The following is a 13,186-nucleotide window of genomic DNA, read 5'->3' as shown; positions in this document are numbered from 1 at the left end:
GTTTTGACATTTTAAAACAACACCAAAACCTGACTCTATAAAAACAGTGACTAGTCATACAGATGCCTGGAGTCAATATTCCTTTAATTCCATAGCTCTAAAGATGCGGGCACAGGACCCGGGAGATGGTCAGCCTCACATGTGAGCACATACACATTACTTATGCAAGATCATCTCATTGCATACTGACCACAGCAGGCCAATAAATCCCCCTTATGGGGATTTAATTTTCAGCTTTTGACCTTTGGATGAAAAACAAGTGAATCATTTCCTCCTGCTGGATTTACACCAGAGCTGATCTTAATAAAGTGATTTAGGAATGGTGAGAATGGAAAAGGACTCTGGAAGAATCTTTATGGGTGAAAAGAGGAAACAAGAAAGGAGTCAGAGATTGCTGTTGAGCAACAACAGACAAATACCTCCACCGGGGCACAGCTGGGGCAGGTGCGCGGGGCAGGTGTGCCTGCTCCTCAGAGCCATAATCAATTGCTGAACATTACCCACCTCAGAGCAGCCTCTGCCTCAGGATTATTCCTTCTGTGAAGTTGTTTTTTCCCAAATCCTGGGTTCATTTTATTTATTTTTTAGAATGTTTGACTGTACCCTGAGGTATGTGGGACTGAAGTTCCCTCACCAGGGATTGAACCCACGACCCCTGCATTGGAAGGCTGAGTCTTAACCACTGGACCCCTGGGGAAGTCCCCCTTCTGTGAAGTTTTATATTGTGAGAGAAGGCCACTGGGCTGGGGAAACAAAGAGCCTGTCGCCCTGCAGGAGCTTCAATCACGCACTTGCTGCTGAAGGAATCACGTGTGGCTGCGGCAACAGTAAAAATACTCTTTATTTGTGGCGGTTCAAGGCCGTGGGGTGGGGAGTGGGGGCACAGCCTTTGTTTCCGGAAGCACCACGGTCGGGAGAGGGTTCCTGGCCCGCCTCAGGCTGCGTTCTGGACCGCGCATACTCCCAGGATTACAGCCCATGGCTTCCTCCACCCTCCACAGGGACAGGGTGTGCAGCGACCCCACCTCAGGCCTTGAGCTGGAAAGATGGGCGCCGTCAGGCCCCATGGCCGTCATCACGGGGGTTGAGTTGGCCAAAAAGGGATCGATACAGCTCTGTCCTGGAAGACAAACGAAACAAACTGGTTAATGCGTTGGTTTAACTTTTCAAGGTTAGAAAAGAACCAAGAAGCTGGGAAACACCCCAATCTGAGTCTTCAATTGAAAACACAGTTGCGTAATTAAAAATGCATCCCACAGCTCTTCTTCACAAACACAGAGGAGGGGAAGAACCTGGAATCGGCCAAACAGCAGAATATGTAAATAGTCCGGCATGGCTGGATACCCTGTCTCCAGGGAACCAGTTTTCTATAAGTTTGCCCTTTACAGACAGGCTCTTCAAGTAAGAAAACAAGATTGAATATTTTAATACGATGTATGAGACTGCCACACGAGGAAGATTCAATCAGACATGGAATGTAGGGGATATAATTTAGTTTTCATACATTTTCCTGGACTTGGCAGTACTTGAAAAACAATGAAAATGACCCAGCAACAAGATTCCAATTACCAGCACGCGTGCAGCTGCTCAGGCACAGGGGCTCTTCCCCGAACCCCGCCCCTCCACTATCCTCCATCGAATAGGTAATTTGATTGGCTAATTTATTTCTAAATTTGGGTTTGACGTTTAAAAAAAAAAAAACACCCTAACATGCCAGGGTCTTGGGTCCCTGAAAATGAATAAATGACTTGCACCTGTGTTTCTGCCTCCCAGCAGGGGTGATCAAGGACCCCCGGGCCCCAGCAGCCCAGAACTCTTCCCTGGGTTGAGGGCCAGGTCTCCCTGGGAGATGTGAGGAGCCACGAGCCTCCAGGCGGGTCACACCACAGGGAGGCAGGGACCAAACCTCTACACTCGGGGAAGGAGGGCAGGCACGGGGCAGAGGTCACAGACCAGTGAGTGAAGGAGCTGGGGAGAAAGCTTTGCCCACTCTGTTGTCAAAAGCCACAGCCTGCCATCCTTGACAGGCTGGCTGACAGAAGTGCTCTTATTACCTGAGAGTCATCATCAGCAAATCTAATTTTCAAAACGAAGAGCAAAAAAACCTCCCCATGCTTCAGACAGCTATTACTGGTCCAGCCACATTTCAACACAGAATCTTACGAGTCTGTCTGAATTCACCCTGCTACAGTTTTGGGTACCAACAGTGACAGTGTTAGTCGCTCAGTTGGTCCGACTCTTTGTGACCCCATGAACTGCAGCCCATCAGGCTCCTCTGTCCATGGAATTTTCCAGGCAAGAATGCTGGAGCGGGTAGCTGTCCCCTTCTCCAGGAGATCTTCCTGACCTGGAGATTGAACCCAAGCCTCCTGCACTGCAGGCGGATTCTTTCCCATCAGAGCCGCCTGGGAAGCCCGACAGAGGTACTCTAGAGACCCCAGCAACAGCAATAGCATATTGAAACTCTGAAAACAGGGAAGAATCTTAAGGAAGGAACCACTGAAGCAATGAATGTAAAGTAACCTTGCCATGCTGGGGACCACGGGGCAGGCAGGGAAAGTGACCAGAACACAGTGGGTCTCCCATATCATTATAGGAACGTTACGGCAAGAACCTGCCAGTACCCTCAGCCGACCAGGGTACCCCTGGAGCGATGACAAAGGCTGCGGTCCACCTGGAACCGCAGGGTCTCTTCGTCCCTGAGCAATACACAGCTGCCTGGCTCGGCCCCGGACGCCCCAGACAGCCCTGAACGTAAAGGGGAAGGCAGCTTCAGACCACATGCAAATGACAAGCAGGCAGCGTCCTTCCAGAGGCAGTGGCTTCTAAATCACTGGCTCCATCACACAGAAGACAGCCCTGCCCTGCCCAGGCATGACTTGCTTACGCGATGGCCTGCCTACCTGCCAATAAGTGCAAGTCTCTGCAGCCATTTCCGCAAAGAAATTAAACGGTGTTAAGGGGAGGGTCGCCATGACAAAGAGGACAGTGTGGCTTTGAGGCTGTGGAGCCCTTCACAATCACCCCTTCTAGCTTCGCCCGCGCCAGACCCATCATTACCACTGAGCAAATGATTCCTCTCCGCACCGCGACATCAGCGAACCACTGGGGCCACGCGGCAGTCACTGCCCGCAGCAGGGTTCACATGTCAGGAGCGGAGAGGGAGATGCTGAAACCCATGTTTTGATAGAACATCATTTCACACTCAGGTGGGCAAGGCTGACAAACATATGCAGCTGTTCATGGCAAAGCAACCTGGACGGCAGAGTGGTCTGGATTCTTAAAATATATTTTACAGCAAAGAGAGAAAAAATACAAATCAGGGATTATTCCCACCTGAGAATCCCCAAGCAATTTCAATTCCAAGTCTTCTTCACCCACGACCACCAATCAGGGACCGTTTTCACCCTCAAAGTATCTCAGACATCCCCCGCTCCTCCAGGCTCCGTCATTTCAGATCCTACCATCTCTCACCAAGAAGGTGGCGACAGCCTCCTCGGCGACTTTTCTGTTCCCATCTCCTACCCATTGTAGAGATGGACAAAGCTGACCCTCCTGGGGTCCAAGAGCATGGCCAGGATGAAGCCCCCCAAACTCCAGTTGCTCAGCTCGGCTCCCGGCCCTCTTCCCTGCAGAGGCCCTGCCTGGGGCGGAGGTGGGAAGCACACTGCCATGAGGGTGGGGTCTGTGGTCTGGTCCTCAGCCTCTCTGCACAGCCCCTACACAACTTTCCAAAATCCCACAGCCCCTGTGCACATTTTTAAATTGATATATAAAATTTTTCTCGATAAATGTAATAGGCACAAAGGATATAATTATCAGAAAATTGTGCATATTAACTTTTAAAATAAAACTCTTGCATCCCGTTTGTAATACGCCCCATGGAACCTAAGTGCCATACTGATCTGATATCCCTTACAGCTCATTTAAACAACGCGTAAACAAACTCGTTAACCTGGAAATTTTACAGCATCTTTTTCTTCTTAAACTTGGATTTCCATCTGATTTTTCCCTAAAGGTTTTTGTCTTAATATAATTGATTTATGCTTGAAAGTCTTTTATTGATTACTCTATGATATTTTTTGGCCACAAAAATAAGTATGCAAATTGATGCACTTTTCGAAATTTAAAAAGTTGAAACAAAAATATTTTAATTTCTTGGGACCATAAAGCTCTAAGTTAATTTTGAAAAATTTTACTTCTGGACGGTGTTATCACTGTAATTATTATTAGGATACAACTGATATATACGAAAACAATATAATAAAGTTTGGTATAATTTTGGTAAATTTTTAATATGTGTAAAATGTTACTGGAAGTTATCTCTTAATGATATGGATGAGGCTTCCCCCTCCGTTCCCACCAGGGATGAATATTATTTATCGCTAGAATGAAAGCAGGTTCAGCAGCGACCCTATCCTACTTTTTAGCTTTCGTAGCCATCAGTGATGGGAAACCTTGCCGTGCAAACAAGCAGATGTGGGAAAGGGAGAGTTCTGTCATAGCAGTGACAGTCCTCTCGATTCCTTCTGAATTAATCGCCCTTTCCCCCCAATCTCAGAGTGATCTCCCACCAAAAATTAGTTTTAATGGTCTATCAGCTGACAACTCAATTAGGTTCTCCTGCAATTCTGCTGAGAATAAAGACCCGGGAGCCACCTGACCGTCAGGGCTCTGTTACCTGGTCCTGAGTCACGGCCGGTCGTGATCCCTGCCCTGATATGTTGACTGGTCCTTTTGTGAGGTTCCCCCACTCTGGGGCAAGGAGGGGCTTCATGTCCAGTGAAGACTAACTGTGAAAAGCAAGGGAGGAGGGGAACCTGCAACTCCGCCTGGCCAGGACCGCTGCAGGAAAGAGCTGGAAACTGATTCCTGCCAAGTCCCTGCATCTCCTTTCTCAGGGGAAGATCTCTGTGTGGCCCGGGGGGAAGACTGAGGTGGGGGGTGGGGGTGGATACTGAACGGTGCCCCCAACCCAGGCGGGTGCTCAACCCAGGGCTCGGGGGAGGGAAAGGCATCTGGAAGGAAACAGGACACACCCAGGTCCCCTCCCAGAGCCAGGAAAACAAAACTAAAACCAGAACTGGGTAAGGAAGAGCCACGATGGGACAGAGGGCCAGCCGGCTTTCTGCTGCACAGAGCGCTCCCCTTCTCTCTCCCCGCCCCGACCCCAGCATCTTTCCTAACCGGGATTTAGCCAGGCGGAGAAGCCAAACTATCAATCCTTCAGGTTAACCTTGTCTCCATCCGATTCTCCCGGGTAAGCGTGTAGTTTAATACTTGAGGTCCCCTTAAGGCTATGCATAATGAAGTTCGGTTTTTTTTCCTTAATACATAATTCCTGCTCCTTACCACATTAAGAGTCCAGATTTGAATCACTGAGCTGAAATGCCTTCCCCGCTTTGTTACCCCATCCCCCACTCTCGGCCTCAATGGCCAGTGGGAATGTCCACTGTAGGAAATGTATTAATGGGGGTATCATGCTGGAGAATAACCCACAGAGTAATTAACAGGACTTGGACCTAAGGTAGAAGGTCGATAGCAGGGGCTCTTCCTTGAATTAAAATTTAACTTACCCTTTATTGCAACCTACAAAAGCAAGTAATGAGCACTAACATTTTTATTTCTTTTAAACTGTCATTTAGGCTGTAGAGGGGATAATTACCTATCTCTAGTGTAGTAAGGTTTTATAACCCTTAGTGAGGCATTTTCTAATTTAATATTTTTACTATTTTATCATAAAACCTGTTTCTGGAAAAAAATGATCATGGATTAGCAGCCATTTTCCATAAAGACAGAACGTATGTGTGTGTGTGTGTGTGTGTGTGTGTGTGTGTGTGTGCGTGCGCGTGTGTGTACTAGGGTCCAGCTTATTTATTATGTGAGGTGAAGAGACTTAAGTGTGCCCAGTCAAGCTGGCTGTGAGATGCTATCACTTGAGTGGCAGGCACGGCTCAAAGGGGCCCTAAAGGAAACGGGGGTGGACGTGTGTCAAGGTGCAGTCCAGCCGCACGCGCTCCTCACCGACTGCAACACAGCCCAGGACAAAGGCACACCTGAGCCCACAGAGATCTGTGCGGGGGTGCAGTCAGTGAGGTCAGGAGTTTGCAGCACTTGGGACCAAAGGAGCTGCACCGGCCACGCCCCAGACACCCCGATTCTCCTCTTCCGGCCCAGACACCTCCAAGCTACACCCACCGGGCCCTGTGGCCCTAAAAGCAGGCAGAGAAGAAAGCAGCCAGGGCACCACTCCCTAAAGAAACCAGCACAGCCTCCAAAAGTGCCTCCTGGTCTCCGAGCAAGTACGACATGCCGGGACTCCAGCCATCCTTCCAAAGGTGCCAGCAGAGACAACCACTGCTTTCCTGATTAAAACTGTACACAGAATTTGCCCCCGATTAATCTGAGATTGCTCATCAGTTGCTTCACTGTGGGGGAGGTGGGGGATTCCTCCCTAAATATGCAAGGTGCAGCCCACGAGGGCCCGCCCTCCCCGGTAACCCCACCTCGGCCCTGCACACCCGAAGGGCCTGTGCCGCGTGCTTCTGTGGGACTCCACGTCTTAAGACATACACTTGCGAATCCAAGGATGATGAAATGCACAAAGGGAAAGTGAGACTAAGGCGCTGATCGCAATAGCGCTCACGTCCAGCAGAACCTTGATTAAACCCAATCGTTGTGTCAGGACAGACACAGCCGGAGCAGAAACTCACACTGACCACCATGGTTGCTGACGGCAGATGCGCTTTTAATAATTACTGGTGATGTTACTGATGCAGAATTTTTTTTGTGTTTCAAAAACATTTTACTTGTTAGTGCTGTGGAAGCTTATAAACCTGTATCAGGTGAGGATGGGTCCTTGGTTTCAGAGTGTAACACACAGGTATAACAGAGTCACAAAATACACGTGAATGCTTATCTGTTAGGTTTTTGCAGGATTATCAAAATAGGAATGACACGGCAGAAGCTAAGTTGGGAAAGTGATCATATGGAGTCACTCTGTTGGGACAACCCACTCCATTTGGAGATGTGGAAACACTGTTCCTCCGGCTGGGCCCCCCTCTGCCACTGTGGGACCCCCACCCATAGCCCGGCCGTCTAGAGCCGCAGGGACAGCTCTTCCCTGGGGCAGCATTTCAACTACTGCTGTCTCCTAACTAACTCTGGTCTTTTCCAGGTGGAAAGAAACACTCCATCCCGCTATGCCAAAGCTGGGGTTCTCCTGCCGGCCTGGCAGAACCCCTCTGAACCCTCCAGTGGCCCAATAGTCAGCGTCTGCACCCTCTGAGCCCACCTCGCAGGTTTGGACGGTCCAACAGGCCCAGGCGTGCAGAGTAGGCTCTATCGTCACCTCTGTCTTCAGCACGTCCTTTCCTGCCCTCACGGAGCTTCCAGTCTCTCTGTTCTGTCTGCAGGGAGGCCCAGGACATTCCACATGCCAAATGGAAAAAGCTGTCTTGCCAATGGTAACTTGGCACCAAACCAAGGGGTCCTCCTAACCCAGCTGCTAGGGTCTGCTCCCCAAACTCCGCAAACAAGAGGGCACCTTCTTGCATCTTTCATCCCTCCTGCTTCCTCTCACCCAAATCCATTCTACTCTATATCAGAGACTTTACAGGTGACAGAAAGATGTCTGAGAACTGGTTCTGTGGCCTAAGAGGGGGAACGGTGTGGATCCAGACAGCAGGTGGCTGCCCCAGGCCCCAGGGGCCATGTGCACACACAGAGGTGGGATGGGGGTGGGGGGCCGTGTGCACACAGTGGTGGGGCCAGGGGTGGGGCCTGTGTGTACACACAGTGGTGGGATGGGGGTGGGGGACCGTGTGCACACAGTGGTGGGATGGGGGTGGGGGGCCGTGTGCACACAGTGGTGGGATGGGGGTGGGAGGCCGTGTACACACAGTGGTGGGGCCAGGGGTGGGGCCTGTGTGTACACACAGTGGTGGGATGGGGTGGGGGACCGTGTGCACACAGTGGTGGGGCCAGGGGTGGGGGGCTGTGTGCACACAGTGGTGGGGCCGGGGGTGGGGGGCCGTGTGCACACAGTGGTGGGATGGGGGTGGGGGCCGTGTGCACACACAGTGGTGGGGCCGTGTGCACACAGTGGTGGGGCCGGGGGTGGGGAGCTGTGTGCACACACAGTGGTGGGGCCGGGGGTGGGGGGCCGTGTGCACAAAGTGGTGGGGCCGGGGGTGGGGGGCCATGTGCACACACAGTGGTGGGGCCGGGGGTGGGGTGCCATGTGCACACACAGTGGTGGGGCCGTGTGCACACAGTGGTGGGGCCAGGGGTGGGGGGCCGTGTGCACACAGTGGTGGGGCCGTGTGCACACAGTGGTGGGATGGGGGTGGGGGGCCGTGTGCACACACAGTGGTGGGGCCGTGTGCACACAGTGGTGGGGCCGGAGGTGGGGGGCTGTGTGCACACACAGTGGTGGGGCCGGGGGTGGGGGGCCGTGTGCACACAGTGGTGGGGCCGGGGGTGGGGGTCTGTGTGCACATAGTGGTGGGGCCGGGGGTGGGGGGCCGTGTGCACACAGTGGTGGGGCCGGGGGTGGGGGGCCGTGTGCACACAGTGGTGGGGCCGGGGGTGGGGGGCCGTGTGCACACAATGGTGGGATGGGGGTGGGGGGCCATGTGCACACAGCGGTGGGGCCGGGGGTGGGGGGCCGTGTGCACACAGTGGTGGGGCCGGGGGTGGGGGGCCGTGTGCACACAATGGTGGGATGGGGGTGGGGGGCCGTGTGCACACAGTGGTGGGGCCGGGGGTGGGGGGCCGTGTGCACACAGCGGTGGGATGGGGGTGGGGGGCCGTGTGCACACAGTGGTGGGGCCGGGGCTGGGGGGGCCGTGTGCACACACAGCAGTGGGGCCGGGGGTGGGGCCGAGCCCCCGGCCGAGACTGTCTGTCAGGAAGCCTGGACAGTGAGGAAGGCAATGCCAGTGAAGGCACAGAAGTGCATCTTGTAAGGAGGGAGTGCCACTCACGGTGATGCAAAAAGATCAAGAGCGTAGAAAACTCAGAGTTCCTGGGTAAAGCCAATAGGTCAGCACCTAACTCCCTCCCTCTCCTCCCAACATCCCCAGCAACAAAGAGTGGCTTCTCCCCTGAAATGCCAGCACAACTGCATGCCAAAAACCATACACAGAAAGCCAAGAAAGGTGAAAAGAGAAAAAAGCAATGTTCTCTTATCGAGAGCTGTTTGTTCACAGGGACAAGTGAGCAGAGTAACAGTAACTCAGAGAACGCCCTTACCCACCACTGATCGCCTACATCTGGACAAAGCTCCCTTCAGAGCCGGGCTGAACTCTCCGTAAGCTACGGGACAGCTCACCGCAGTTGCCCAGACCTGCCACAAGGTGGCAGCACACGACGCACTTCTCAGTGGACCAGGCAACTGGCGGCTCTGGCAAGCGGGCCATCAATTACCCACCACCTCCGCTCTCCTTGCCATCCTCCCCAGTGCTTGAAGGAGACTCTGTAAGGTCTGCTCCAATTCGCTCCTTTGGTCAGGTCAGAGCCAGGTCCTTCAAACCTCTGCAAATGCTTTTAGCCCCACAGCTTTAAATTACGGGTGGTGACATGTGACCTCTGGCCTGTCTCCTAAAGATCAGACTTGAGATTTATAAATGTTCAAAGACGCAGGTTCAGGCCCCAGACAAAGGAACTGAAGGAGGAAGGATGGGTGAGAGGATGCGAGGGGCGAGTCTGCGGAGCTTTCCCCCAACCCGCATTCCCTCCTTGTTCCCATGTCAGTTACAAATTCACGCCCCTTAAACAAGGAAGCAAAACACTTGAAACTTCCATCATCCTACCACCAGTTTCAAGTCTTTCAAATTCTATTAAAGAAAAATAATTTACCTTGGTGGGGCTTGCAAAAAAGAGGAGGTGGGGCCGCGGGGTGAGGAGGGACCTCTCAACAAAAGGGATGTCGCCTCCTCTCCTGTGCGTTAATATTCCATATTCCTGGGATGATTTCCACTTTCACAGTTTGACTGTTTTATAACAGATTTGATGCGAAAGAAGACAAATGGCCTCACAGAGGAAGGACGACAAATCATCTCACTGCTTTTAGTGGGGTTTTCTCTTTATTTTTATTTATTTTTATTCTGTGGCTGGGCTGGGAAGCTCTCTGCCTTGCTGGAGATGTTTAATATTAACGTCAGGCCGCCACGATCCTGGCAATAGAGTTGGCCAGTGTTGTGTTTACGGCTTTGTGACTGCTGGCTTTCAGGAAGATGAAGCTCCTTGTTCAAACAGCAGCCCCTCTAACAGTTCCTGTTAAAAGCCACGGGATGCTTCACTGCTTAGAGGTGAATCACCTCCTCCAGCCACATGGAAGGGGAGGCTGACACTGAGTTACATTTGTATCCCTATCAAGACCGCTGCCCAGCGACCCAGGGCCTGGGTGGGGGGCGGTGTGTGATCCTTCTCTCAGCTACTCCAAGGGGGTCAAAACACACAGGAATCAGCGAAAATGTCTGTGGTCAACCCGGAGTTTCAGCAAGGCATTCCATTACTGCTGGTGCTAAGTTGAAGGACTGATGACGAAAAAAACCCCAGTCCTGATCCAAACATAAAAGCAGAGACTTTTTTTATCCGAACATAAAAGCAGCTCGGGATGCCACGGGTTCAGCTCAGCCTGCAGGACACAAAGGTACCACAGGGTTCTGGGGGCAGGAGCCGCCCACCTGCCCCAGTCCCCGCACACTCCGCCCAGGGGGAAACCCTCCATGTCTGTTCCTGCTCTGCCCTCATCCTTTCTCTCCACCCCCACCGCCCTTCCCTGGGTTCTGTTCTCGGCCCTCCTCCCTTTCCCTGGTAAACCATCCACACTCCAGCCCCAGCGATCTCCTGGGTGCGAAGGAAGCACTGTGCCCAAGAACCCGACTGCAGACCTCACCAGGCTCTGCGAGGCTGTTCTGCCCCCTAAATTACCTTTGTTAAATGGCACACAGTATCATTACATGTGGAATCTAAAAATACCATACAAAGGGGCCTATTTACAAAACAGAAATAGACCCATCAACGTAGAAAACAAACTTACCATTACCAAAGGGGAAAAGGGTGGAAGGAGAAGTTAGGAGTTTGGGATTAACAGATACACACTATTATATATAAAACAGATAAACGGCAAGGACCTACTGTGTAGCACAGGGAACTATATTCAATATCTTACAATAACCTATAGTGGAAATGAATATGAAAACGAGATATATGTGTCTATTTATGTATATACAGACATGCACACACACACATATCTGAATCACTTTGCTGTATACCTGAAACACTGCAAATCAACTATACTTCAAAAAATTAAAAAAAAAAAAACACCTTTGTTATAACAGTCATGTCCCACACTTAACTGTTTAATGGCAAGAAGCTACAAAGTTATAGGGATCAATACCACATTTTCTGATTAAAAAATAAAATCTACAAGATTCCTGTCTCAGCTCTCTACAAGATCCCTACCTTAAGGGTCTTGTTTGGACAGTTTATTTACATTGAATGACAAAATGCAAACTGATGCCCTCCACCTGTCAATCTTGTTTGGTTTTTAATGTCTTCCTTCAAAGAACTTGCTCCTCTCTTCTGTGTATCAAGGGAGAAATTTGGAAAAATGGTTTCTCCCAGCCACCTGCCAGGGAAACCTTCCCCAGGGGGAGTGCCCAGGGGTCCGGAGCTTCTAGGTATCTACCCTGGGGCCGCCTCCCCACTCAAGTGCCTCGGTTCACCAGCCAGTCACTGAAGTGAGCAGTCTGATGACCTCAGCCAGTTACAGGACTGGTTTTTAAAAGCCTGACTGCTCTGTGCAAAATGAGTAGTTTGCGTTTCTGCCCCTGGAAACTGGGGAGTCTGCTGTGTTGCATGGCTGTGCCTCCCCTGCAGGATGCAGAGGCGGACAGGGAGGCCGAGCGCTGCCAAGTGCGTGCAGGAGAAAATGTGTATTGATTTCTTCTTTCTTATAAAGGAGCACAAAGCAGTGTGGAACAATTGGTCCTCTTTGCTGCATTTCACATTCCACACCAGACAAAGGGCCCAACCCCCACCAGCCTCCGAGAGGCAGAAAGGGGAACCTCGCGGGGCAGCTACTGGGTGTCAGAGGCCACCAGGGTGTTGCGGTCCATTGCCGCGGCGGGAGGGGGGGTGGCGGGAGGACATGCCAAACACCCTGGGCTGCAAATGCCTCCCCTGCCTCCAGCCAGTAATCTCCCTCTCCCGGCTGATGTTTCCTCATCTATATTGGAGAGGAAAGAGCCTTCAGTCTTATTTACCTTTTAAGTGGAAGTGCCCAGAGGGTAAAAGAGTTAATGTTTATAAAGTGTTCTGCTCCCCAGAGGGAGACAATGGATAAAACACAAGGTGTGGTTATGGCTCATTCAAGACCTCATTTCCAGGGTAGTTAGTAATAGCTTCCCATTACAGATGCCTGCTCCCTAGCACCTGGAACTCAAAGTACACTCAGGCGATGCCCTTTATCTAAATATCCTTTTTTTGGCTTGACACTTAAAACCAACAGTAAAAATAACAAAAGGAAACCAGGGACTATTATGCTTTGTTAATACACATACAGGAGCCATTCTAGAGCTGTTTTCTTCTTAAACCAAAATCCTGAGAGTAGTAAAACAAAAACCAACAAACTGTCCCACAAGGAGAATTGATCAACCTGTCCATACACTCCGTGTTTCCATGGTAACTAGTAATTTGTAGAAGGGCCACCAGAAACCACACCCAGTATGGCTACCACAGCCAAGATGGGCAGGAGAAGACCTTCATACGACACACGTCTGTGGTGTAGACTTGTGACCTTTTCCCAGGGCTCAGCCTAAGCAAACCGACTTCCAAAACTCTCGAGGTAAAGAATGAAGTCCCAGGGCTGGACTCTGTATTTCTGCGTTTTTCCAGCTTGGCCACGAGCAAAGAACAAACCATGGAGCTGGCCCTTGGGCGGGGCAACACTCTCGTGTGGAGAGAAAGCCCGCAGAGGATCAGCCCGCGCTGCTGGTGAACTGGCCGGGCACGGAGTGCTAGGGGAACCAGGGTGAAGTGACGATGGTCCCCGACGCTTGACCGGGCCTTCCCTAGAGGCTCTGTGGTGGAGAAGCCGCCTACCAGTGCGGGGGATGCGAGTTCGATCCTTGGTCTGGGAAGACTCCACGTGCCACGGAGCAGCTATGCCCGTGCA

General features: G+C 51.6%; 1 protein-coding gene across 1 annotated transcript in view; it reads right to left on the bottom strand.

Moving 5' to 3' along the window:
- Positions 1 to 852: 852 nt before the first annotated feature.
- AATF (apoptosis antagonizing transcription factor) overlaps positions 853 to 13,186 on the bottom strand; it is a 112,676-nt gene continuing 100,342 nt past the window's right edge. Inside the window, exon 12 of the mRNA XM_052657747.1 lies at positions 853 to 1,120. Within this exon, the coding sequence (XP_052513707.1) occupies positions 1,057 to 1,120 (64 nt within the window). The 3' untranslated portion in view covers positions 853 to 1,056. The remainder of the gene's footprint in view (positions 1,121 to 13,186) is intronic.

The sequence above is a fragment of the Budorcas taxicolor genome, chromosome 19, assembly GCF_023091745.1.
Source record: "Budorcas taxicolor isolate Tak-1 chromosome 19, Takin1.1, whole genome shotgun sequence".
Taxonomy (NCBI): domain Eukaryota; kingdom Metazoa; phylum Chordata; class Mammalia; order Artiodactyla; family Bovidae; genus Budorcas; species Budorcas taxicolor.
The sequence above is the reverse complement of the archived record's forward strand: the minus strand, read 5'-3'. Positions and strand labels throughout refer to the sequence as shown.